Genomic DNA, 11,113 nt, shown 5'->3' on the forward strand with positions numbered 1-11,113 from the left:
ATAAAAAGAAGACAAAATATTTCCACATATCCTAACAAAAGCAAATCAGAAGTCAATGATTTGGCCACGTGAAACATCAATAGCCACTTCACACAAATTGGGTTAGCTTTTCAAAAAACGTATATTAGAAAGTTAGCATAGACTCGAATTATAGGTTTTGTCTAAGCTAGTACCAGTCACACTGATCAGCCCTCCAACACTAGTTGCTCGAGACAGATTGGACAAGGTACCAAATTCAATCAATTTATCAACCAATCTCTTAGTGGGAAAATTTTGATGCGACTTAACCTCTTTTAAAAAGCATTTCTATGAAAAATATATACAAAATTTTCTTAAGTTTCATTTTCTCAAAAAAAATATATATTTAATATTATAGATGTCATGCTCATTCAGGTAAACAACGATGTAAGACAGATGCAGCGGGCAACCTTCATAGTTTTCAGAACATAAAACATTTAATAGATAAATGTAACATAAACTGCATAAAATGAGACAGCTCCATAGTGAAAATGACAAAAATATTCACATCTTGTGCTCCATTTATCAGTTGTCCCATTAATCAGAATAGATGAGAATACCCGCAGGTTTCTATGACACAATTTACACTTCAAAAAAGAACTGACTTGGATCAAGTTCTAGCTTGATTTGCATGGAATGCTCACCATTATATTCCGTAACGCTATTTGGAATCCCTGCAGATATTATAGTGCCACCGTTGTAGCCATCCATAAGCAGCTTACCAATTTTGGAACTCCATTCAGAAGAGCTGTACTTCTCGTTCTTCCTGTCATGAACAACTCGGTCAAAATAATTGAGCATTGTTCCAAGACCAGTGTTCGGTATCCAACCAAATTCTGTCAACACCCGAGCTTCTCCTTCTGTCAAATCTTCACCTACCTGTACATTATTTTGGCTTAAATCGTAAAGGCAAACTCGGTATTTTAAATCACATAGCTATAATCATCAGAGTGGCATTATCATGCTTTATGGTAGATATGAATGTAAATCATAATGCAGCCATTTCGAGAAGCCCACACAATCTTAAACAGCATATTAAGAAAAACACCAAAAGAAATTTTTACAAGTAAGCCAAAAGGCTAAAAGGCTAAAGGTATCCACATGAAGGTGCTGTTAATGTAGTAAAAGAACACATGTAACTAAGATACTTCTACTTTACATTTAACAACTTTAGAGATAAATAAAATACAACCCTAGGAGACATTCACACAAATAGCAAGGTTAAACTTGAAAAAAATGTTTGCTTTTGCAGGGTATAAGAAAACAGGAACTTGGATAAAGGTTGCAACAGCGCAAGAGTATGAAGAAACTAAAATTTAGACTGTCTAGAGAGGTCTTCTTATGGTCCTCTCTCTAGTACCATCGCTTCAGTTTATTTGCTGGATCTGATCATTGCCTGATCCTATAATTTTTTGGGCAGCTTTTCAAAAAAAAAAACAGCACTTGAATAGAAGGGCATTAAGTGAAATGTGGTCCTCTGCGTCCATTATTTATCCATTCCCTTTTCTCAATTTCTTCAGAAAATTATCATTTTTAACCCTATTTCCCTCGGTTCATAATTTAATTAATCTTTAGCCTTAAATGATTAATCGTCATATGCTGATAGACAAAAGTAGAAATAATAGATCCATCATCATCATAACACATTTCCGCTAGTTGCCAGGTCGGCTACATGGATATTAGTTCTCCAAACTAAGCGATTTTCTCACATGTCATCTCTTAAATCAAGATCTAATAAAACCCACCCCTCCTTCTAATCATTCCATTAACCTGTCGATCTAAGATATGTTGGATTCAGATCGTATTAGGTCTCCTCTTCAGATTACCAAACCATGTTAGACGTCTCTCCATGATCTTATCCTCTATGAGAACTACACCTAAATAATTTATAATAATTTCATTTCTAATTCTATCCTTGCGGGTTTTGCCACACATCCATCTTAATATATGCATCTCTACTACAGCCATTTTATGCATTGTAGTCATGTAGTGGCCCAACACCCCGAGCCATAAAGCATAGCTGTCGAACAATAACATAACATTTTCCTTTATATCTCGCAGACATTCTTCTATTGGATAAGACTTCTAATGTCATCCTTCATTGCATTCACCCTGCTTTAATCATATAATCTATATCCTCTCTAATGTACCATGTCTTTTGGATAATAGATCCTAAGGCTGCGTTTGGTAGATAGGATTAGGTAGGATTGATTAATTTATCACACTTTATCCTGCGTTTGGTACGATTTTTATTTATCCAGCTCAATCCCTCCTACAAGTGATTAGGTGGTATTACGTGTGATTAAATAATATCTCATTCCTCCGAAGGATTATTAATCCCTCCTCTATCCCTACTCTCTTTCCAATTTTACCCTTCTTCCTTCACCGCTATTGAACCACCTCGGCTGCCGGATCGCCGCCGCCGACCTCGCCGGACCGCCGCCGCCGACCTCGCCGAACCTTGCTGGACCGCCGCCGGACCTCGCCGCCGTCGCCGGAAATTCGCTGCCGCCGCCCTCGCCGGAAAGTCGCCGGACGCCACCGCACAGCCGTCGCCGTCGCCGTCGGACCGCCGCCATCGGAGTGGAAGAAGAAAAATAAAAGAGGAAGGGCAATTTTGTACTTTCATCAAAAATTTCAAAATTATCCAATACTTAAAAATCTTACCAAACATACTACCATACATTATATTTCTACAACAATCATTTTCTTTATCATTTACATACTAATCATTAGTTTATTTTATCCTGCAACCAAACGCAGCCTAAATAGCGAAAAGCTTCACATTCTAGGACTTCTCGACCTTCCATCTAAAATGGGTTACCCATTCATCTAGATTCAAGACCAAAATTACAAGCTATATATTCCATTTTTGAGCAACTAATTCTAAAACCTTTCCTCTCTAGAGCTTCACGTCATCTATCTGATTTTTTATTTACATCTTCTTAAGTTCTGTCAATCAGGTCAATATCATCTACAAACAACATACACCGAAGTACCTCATCTTGAATATGTCCCGTCAGCTCATCCATAACCAAAGCAAAGAGGTAAGGGCTTAAAGCCGTTCCTTGATGAAGTCCTAATGCCACAGTGAATTGTCCTAATGCCACAAGAAATTCACATGACATCCCTCCAACAGACCTAACACTAGTTAGGGGCATCTTCATACATATCTTTAATGATCTCGATAAAACATTGATGCCCATGTTTCCTTCTAAGTAGCCACCAGATTAATTCTCTAGGCAACTGGTTTTTTCTGTGCTGCAAATTCTACATTACCTCGGGATAGTACAAGGGACCGTCTATCAAAATTTATATTGCATAACAGCACACACCATTCACATCGTGCATGCTGAAAGCCACCAAAGTTTCTCATGCAAATAAGAGTTCCATAGATAAGCCCCAAACTATGTGGGAGTGCAACCTAAATAACAGAGAAGTACAAGGTTTCATGAGATAATCAGATACAACTTTTTAAGAGAAGGAGTCTCATCATGCTTGCACCAAATGTTAGGCGCTAAAAATTCTGTTATAATCTATAGACATTTAAAAGTGAAAATTCAAGATATTTTTTCACTGAATATGACTGGCAATCTAACTTCGATACTAATATTCATAAAGTCATTAGAGGCAATCAAGAAACAATGACAAATTTACCATGTAAAATTTCATAATCTGCGTCTCACTTACAACTCAAATGCCTCAGAAAGAAAGATGCATCATCAAATAGAGACATTAATCTATCCAGTTGAAGAGTTTTCAATGAGGAATCAGAAAAATAAGAAGATAAAATAACTGCGACCAAAACAAATGAGAAATGGGATCATGTTTTGTGCAAAAATATTGAAGATCGAGACCCTGTAACTTCACTATTAGCACCAACAATAAGTCCTCAGGCTTTCAATCACATTAGCACATACAAATCAAATTGTCGAGCCCAGAATAGTAAGCCAATCATAACACACTTCGGGTAGATCATTTTCGCATTAATTAAAAGTCAAATTTTTCTAGCAATAAAATACGATTTTATGTATAGCAATCACCATCAATGCTTTGTTCTCAAGTAAGGTAACCCTGCCGCAGCTGGTAAGCTTCATGGCAGTCACCAAACGTTTGATCTGCCAATGTATTGGTAAAGAAGCTGCCAATTCAAAAAAGTATGTTGCATAACCATATTCAGGGCGTTCAAGAACTATCCTGCAAGCATGAAAGTGTTGGTAAACCCTTCATCCATTCAGACATTGATAGAAACATTCTTTGAACAACTCAAAAACAATCAAAAAACCGATCAAACAAGAACTAATCTGACAAAATACTCAGCCAAGGAATAAATCCTTTTAGAAGAATAAAAACATTCAATCTTCTTGCCCTGGCATAAGCTAGCTCTCAACAGATACAAATAAGCTAGAATGTTTTTCCCTCCAACTGGTCCTGTATTATATTATTTCTCTTTCCAAAACCTATCCACTTTCCCAAGCCATTGCTTCTAGTCTATTCTTGACAATCGGGATAATAGTGTAGGCCCCATAGATCTAAGCCCGCTAGACATTTAAAGGACTCTTTTCTACAGCATAATTGCGACAAAGTTACCTGTTATGCCTTTCAAAAACAAAGATAAATGATTGGAGGTCTCGGCACCATCCCCATTCAACTGGCCAATTTCGAAACTGTAGATATCTTGCCTGTCGGAAAAATGAGGTGGTTAAGCGATCACCCAAAGAACATTGAATTAAAGACAGAAGTATCTGTTTTCATATTAATCTTAACTGCAGCTACATGGACGTACAATTTTCAGTAAATTTTTCTTTAATTTATCATAGAAGCTTGCCCACAAAGGTGGCCTAACAAGAAAGAAGTTAAAGGGCACGGAAGGTGTGACGTAAGAGGAAAAGTGGTTCCCAAAGCGACGATAAATAAAGTATTCAGAAGCCACAAATTTAATATTTATAGTTTTGTCCTATCTCAATTCAATTCTGTTTATTTCTGTAAAATTGTTAAATATGTGTATACACCTATTTTGGCACTCCTTGCATCAATGTTATTCTTGTTGCTCACTAAGTTGGCAACTCAATTTTGCCTGAAATATGTTTTGTTTCAGATGGATTAATCAAAAAAGATTAAGTGTATATTACGCACAATGGTAAACCAAAGACTTCTGGGAAGTGTAGATTTCACCACCAATTTCTGGCAAAGGTGAAGTCACCAATCAATCTGCATTCATTATAGCCTGCCTCAACTTCTTACCCGGCTGAGTGAGGCCCATTCCAATTATAGTCATCTAAATTGACAATGCCGCGAAGGTTTATGTTCCGTTGTTAGCCAGATTCTACTCCGCATCTTCCATGCCACAGCCATCTATAGAGTAACGAGGGGTTTTGCCTCTGCCACTTACCCAGAAAGGAGAATTCTCGCTTCTGTTCGCCCTATTGCAAATTTGTCTTAGCTATTCATTTGGCTGAGATGAGTTCACTTCGGTTTAAATTATAAGCTCTGTTCTGATTTTCCTCGATTCTATTTGACCTAAATTCAGTTACGATGTTTGTTGGACAAACTTCCAACATAAAATATGTCCAATTCTTCTCTTTTGCGCACTAAGTTTAGGGACTAATATAAAAGAGCCTTAAACGGCTATTCCCACAGCTTCCCCGATTCAAATTGGAACAGGGTTGACGCATAAAAAGGGGCAAAATATAAAAGGTACCATACCTGTTCCACAAGTGAGAATAAGCATGCCAAACAGTAACTAGCCTTCTCCCCCTTTCCACATCGCAAGGGTCCTAGCCTCAGCAATGATTCCCGCTGCATAAAAAGCTGTGGCACATATAACAAAATCAGACATATTGGACAAAACATTATGCAGCAATTAGTTCACAAGGCCAAAATCCAAATAGATATCGGCCATTTTAGCATATTATTTAGTACATATATTTCCTTGAATTAGATTCAGTTTTTTATATCCTTAATAAGTTTGAGCGGTAAAGTTACTGTTGCCAACAGCTCTGATCAATACCCCATCCATCATTCCAGTTTCCATCATGTCAATCATCATTTTCCATCTCTGCTACCATTCCATTATCAAAAGTAAAAACTTTTGTGCGATGTACATCTCATCATTGTATAGAAGGCAGTCCACTTGCAATTTCATTAACTTAGCAGAATCTAGAAACATCATCAATGTTTTACATGCAAATGGAACATAAAAAATAAAAATAAAAATAAAAACTTTTTCACATGGCATAGGCAGCCAACAGGAAGTTTGATAACCAGCAGTCCTAAATGTTCATGTAATTAGTCATCATGACAATCTGTGTGATTGAAATACAAAAAGAGAATTAAAACAAGCAACGCGGTGTTGACCAGTATGAAGAACAAGAATGTTCAACAGGTGGTAAAAAAATCATCCAACAGAAAAGGAACTTCACTAATTATAATTTTGTCACAACCTTTGATATAACCGCTTCAAGTTCTGAAAAGTTATCTTCGGTGGATGAATCATCTAAAGCATCTTTACTTTCCGATTCACCATAAAGCTTAATTTCATCAAGTGAAACGCCTTTTTCAATCAATACCTGCTCATAAGAAAAAAATAACCATGTACCGAATTTCAGAGGAGAAACATAAGTAAGATGCCCAAAGTACCTGAAGAAGTCCCGGAGCATCTTCTTCCATGGCAATTTCAATTGAATCCCTGAAATTAGCACAAAACATAGCAACATGAAACTTGACACGTCATGGATCAGGATATTTTGTAGTGTTTGATTTGAAAAAACCAAACAACCAACTTACGTGACAGTTTTTCGCCTTTTTCTTGGACGATTGACTTTCAATGACTGAATAGGTTTCGATGGACCAGTGTTAGAATTTAAGGCAGAAGGAACCGTTGTGCTCAGGCGTTCTGAATTTTGGTGAATGTTCATACGGGGAACATTTTTCGATGACAGCAACTTCATCCTGTCTCGGAGCAACATATGATCCAGCTCAGTTTCGTACAAATCATCAAGATTATCGACTTCTTCTTTCATGGAGACCAAGTGACTAAAGGACATATTTGCCACTGTCGTTACATTGAAACTCTCAAATTCATGGCAATTAGGTGGTTCAACCTTGATATTTGCCAACTTCTGTTTGGTTGAATCTTGAGCGGGGGTAATACTACCAGACAGAAGGGCCTTTCCGCAATCTGATTCGTATATAGAGCCTATTTTCTCAGAAAAGTTAATGCTGTCCTCTCTTTGAATCCCCAAGGAATCCCTTGCATATGGGACTCCAGTTTCTTCAGGAAAACACCCAAAAATGCATGAACAAATTTACAAGATAAATAACAGTAACCATATTTTATAGTCATGTACATCTCAAAAATTTGATTTACCAGGTACAGCAAGCTTTTGATGGCAAGAACTCAACTGCCCTACTCTTCCAGCACTTTGTTTGTTACCAGATTCAGAAACCGAGACTGATATTTCAGAAGAATTCTTCTGTGAAATTTGAAGGCAGCTATATCAAATTATTAATTCACAACAGAAAAAACTGAAACAAATTTATTCAGACAAATAAATAAATATTTTCATTTACCCCACTCGAGCCAGACCACAAGTAGTTTGATAAAAGAGGAACACCCAGGGGGGATTCAGTTATCGGTAATGGAGAAAAGGCCAACAAGACATTCCATTCCCAAAAAAAACTATGGTGCACCACAATAATGATTGTAAACAATCAACAGCTCTACACTTTTCAGTTTTCTCATTTTGTTCACAGTAAGTATCATAAGGGTGGTATTGTTTTAAGCCTGATACCATGGAAGACATTGTGTTCAATAAAATAAACAATACTCCTCCATTTTCAACCGATTTCCGGAAATTATTGCTGCATGCATACCAAAATGGCAATAGGATATGTACATATAAATAAAGAATGAGTTAGATGTAGAGAATGATCATCCTGGATTTGCTTGATTGCAAACTAGACCCAGAAATTGGCATTTATAGAATTCAGAAATTCAGTCAAGATTAACCACTGAGATTTTGTGAAAAATCTCCTAGAAGAAGTAATCAAGGAATTATAGTGCAACAAAGGCTTAATGCCAAATGCTAAAACATGAGGCACTCGAAGAATTGAATCTAAATTTTAAAATATGAATCCATATCAAGTAAACAAAGTGATACATACTACAAATGTTGGTGAAACATTTAGCTAAAAACTCAAAAACATCAAGGGCCACTTCAATTTATCACCGAATTAAAATACCTCCAGCTTTGACTGCAATTCCAAGGATTTGCTGCAAAATAGATTGAAAAAAGGATAGGCCATTTATGGAAGAACAAATAACATAAAGAGATCAGACAGTGAAAAAGAAAAATATTGATTAGATAAATCAATCCTGTGTCCAGTAATTAAACTTTTGTGGTATAAACTCTAAAAAGTACCGGTTCGGTCATGAAGGATATGCTCGACCATTAAGATTTGTTGGGCTTATTTCAACAAATTCAAATTACATTAGTGTTCCCCAAATGAAAAATGTGGTGCAAGTTCGGTTTGAACAATTCTCCATTTCCTTTTCACCTCCCTCACATTAATCCTATATACCAACAGGAAGAGTAATAACGCAATCTCATCGAGAGTTTTCTAACAAAAAATTGCATTTTTGCCCATCCATTATCAAAATAATTTGGTGGGAGGCGGTTTACCAAGATAAGATAAACCGCCAATTGTTGCGATTCCACAAACCATGTTGGCAGGATCACACTTTTTTTAAAAAAATGCTAACAGTGATTCTATTAACCACACGATAGCAAAGCCTTTTTATAAAGAAAAACCTTATTCGTGGAACCGATCTTCAGACTGGTCAAACCCTTCCTCTCGGCAGGCCTTTCTAAAAAAAATCAAATTCCTAATTCCGCTTAATCCATTCCATTAACGTGGTTAAAATGCAACTGCTTTGCTAAAAAACAATTTAATCAAGCATTTGACGAAGAGTACAATTACATTTTATAAGGTAAATGGATGAGAGATCTAACAGTAATGAACAAAAAAGAGAAACCTTGCAAGAAGCCACCTCAGTCGTTCCTTTAAAACAACATGATCAAGTTCATCACGAAATTGATCACTCGTCTCAGGGCCAAAATTAACTTGTTGGATCCCAGGCAATGAGTAACTGTAGCTACATTTGGTTGCTTGACTATCAACGCCTTCCTCAACCTTCACTGCAATAGGATATTTGAAAATGCAATTATTCGGGTAGCAAACTACTATCTTCTGAATGGACTTCGTCAGATGCTGTAGTAATTGGGAATTTCACACTTGATTCATGCAGTCACTTGCTCAAGTTTCTTGATTGTCACATTCACCTAGCTCAGCTAAATTTTGCAATATCAATATTTAGGAACAAGAGAGGAACTTTAAAATATGCAAATTCATAATATGAAACATTTTCTAAAACCACCTATTTTGAAAGAAGTTAGTTTCACTGTTTCTCCGATTTCCATGTGCATGAAACACTATACATGATCATAAATTATGAATTTTCAGAAGACAGTAATTTATTTTTAAAAAAAATCAGGATACAATTTAAATTTTAAATCCTACAGGCTGAGTCATATTATAAAATCTATTACCTGCATGTTTCTCTTGCCTCATAACTGTCTCAATCATCTGCTCAATACCAAAGTGACTTAATGTAAATATTTGAGGTATTAAAAAGAAAAAAAATCAACATACATCGTGATATTGAATGTGACGCGGAATAAAAATAAAGCAGACAATAAATTACAAGCTCACACGGTAGAAGTGAAAATAACATGATAAGAGTTAAGACATACTCACATACAGCACTCTATATGTTTGACAGGAATGATAAAGATGCAAATGGATGAGCTAAGTTTAGATTGATAAAGCCCGCAAAATAATAACTGGCACAGTAGAAAAGATAATCCCATCAAATCTCCATGTGATCGATCTCCATGTACATTTTCGTGTCTGTTAAATAAAATACTCAGCAGTCTGCCACAAAGACGAATAAGAAACCAAGGTTTAACCATATTTCTACCAGCAGCTAAGGTACAACGTGTGACAACACATAAGGCGGACTACAATAACAAACACAGAAACACTCCATCTCTTCCCCATAGGAAGCATCATATATATGAAGTAAAGGTTCCATTACAATTTCTAATAAATGGATCTCAAGATCTAAATAAAAATTATCTTTTACCATATCAATACACTGCAATTCCTAACAATGCTATTCAACTTGAGCTTCATCAGAACATGAGTTGTACTGAACCACACTCACGAAAAAGAAAAGGGCATACATAAAGAATTAGATAAAAAGTATTGAATTCTGCGCCTATGTATAGGGAAATCAACATGGAAAATCATAGACAAAGGGACCTGGGAATTGGAGTGCTTATTTCCCCTTTTTCTAGCCACAGAGCCAATTGTATTTCTGCACATGATAAACCCGGTTTCAAGAGCGTGACAATGATAATAAGAACGGCTGGAATTCGCAGGAAGAAATGACAAATGAAAACTAAGAAACGGGGCTACGAACGGTGTTAACTCCGGAATTTCACTCTCCAACTTAACGACCGAGTCGAATGAAATACTGTGGGTCGCCATCAACATCTTTAGCCTCTGTTTTAAAGGCACATGCTCGTACTCCTCCGACAACAACGCGCCACTGTTAACAACATTTTCAGAATGTGTTGCAGATTGAGCCATTCCCGGACGGAATGGAAGGTTTTCAAGAACTAAAAAAGAAGCTAGGGTTTTTTAGGATGCCGAGGGAGAGAAAAAATAGTGTTGCCTTGCCCTGCGGAGGTGCCGGGAAATCCCAGACTGACATCGCGCCCCTCCAACTCCAATTTGATTTTGGTGCCGATCGTTTGGTAATATTTTCCTTAATTATAATATATATATATTTAGATTTTTTTTAAAAAATATCTTTTATTAAATATGTTTAACCAATTTAATATTGTAGGTATAGTTTGGTACACTAGATAAGAGACGTTTGGTACCTCTTTAGAAAGTCTATGATAATATCATGAGCCCGTGATAAATAATTTTATATAAGGATAAAATATTTTTTTTATGAGATGTG

At 36.4% G+C, this 11,113-nt stretch overlaps 1 protein-coding gene across 4 annotated transcripts; it reads right to left on the reverse strand.

The window, feature by feature from the left end:
• Positions 1-436: 436 nt before the first annotated feature.
• Positions 437-10,894, reverse strand: LOC140975873 (uncharacterized). Of its 4 annotated transcripts, none has more exons than XM_073439809.1 (14): positions 10,565-10,894; positions 10,405-10,459; positions 9,630-9,666; positions 9,056-9,218; positions 8,263-8,293; positions 7,388-7,493; positions 6,805-7,291; positions 6,658-6,706; positions 6,462-6,587; positions 5,725-5,829; positions 4,609-4,700; positions 4,062-4,215; positions 3,298-3,442; positions 755-897 (listed from the first exon to the last, which is right to left on the reverse strand). In XM_073439809.1, the coding sequence occupies exons 1-14, from the start codon at positions 10,732-10,734 to the stop codon at positions 890-892; spliced, it is 1,728 nt and encodes a 575-aa protein (XP_073295910.1). In that variant the 5' UTR covers positions 10,735-10,894; the 3' UTR covers positions 755-889. The 4 variants fall into 4 exon arrangements, with proteins under 4 accessions (XP_073295908.1, XP_073295902.1, XP_073295910.1 ...); XM_073439815.1 differs by having other exon boundaries at positions 766-897; positions 3,354-3,442; XM_073439807.1 differs by lacking the exon at positions 3,298-3,442 and having other exon boundaries at positions 437-897; positions 9,071-9,218.
• Between the last annotated feature and the right edge of the window lie 219 nt (positions 10,895-11,113).

The sequence above is a fragment of the Primulina huaijiensis genome, chromosome 1 (genome assembly GCF_012295235.1).
Source record: "Primulina huaijiensis isolate GDHJ02 chromosome 1, ASM1229523v2, whole genome shotgun sequence".
Classification (NCBI taxonomy): domain Eukaryota; kingdom Viridiplantae; phylum Streptophyta; class Magnoliopsida; order Lamiales; family Gesneriaceae; genus Primulina; species Primulina huaijiensis.

What these genes read in the sequence shown, in the direction of transcription:
- LOC140975873 (XM_073439801.1), bottom strand. Translation starts at nt 10,734, where the DNA reads ATGGCTCAATCTGCAACACATTCTGAAAATGTTGTTAACAGTGGCGCG. An exon ending in AATTGCAGTCAAAGCTGGAG is followed by an intron (nt 7,494 to 8,262) that starts GTATTTTAATTC and finishes CAAATTTCACAG; the next exon opens with AAGAATTCTTCTGAAATATC. An exon ending in TCAAAAGCTTGCTGTACCTG is followed by an intron (nt 7,292 to 7,387) that starts GTAAATCAAATT and finishes GTTTTCCTGAAG; the next exon opens with AAACTGGAGTCCCATATGCA.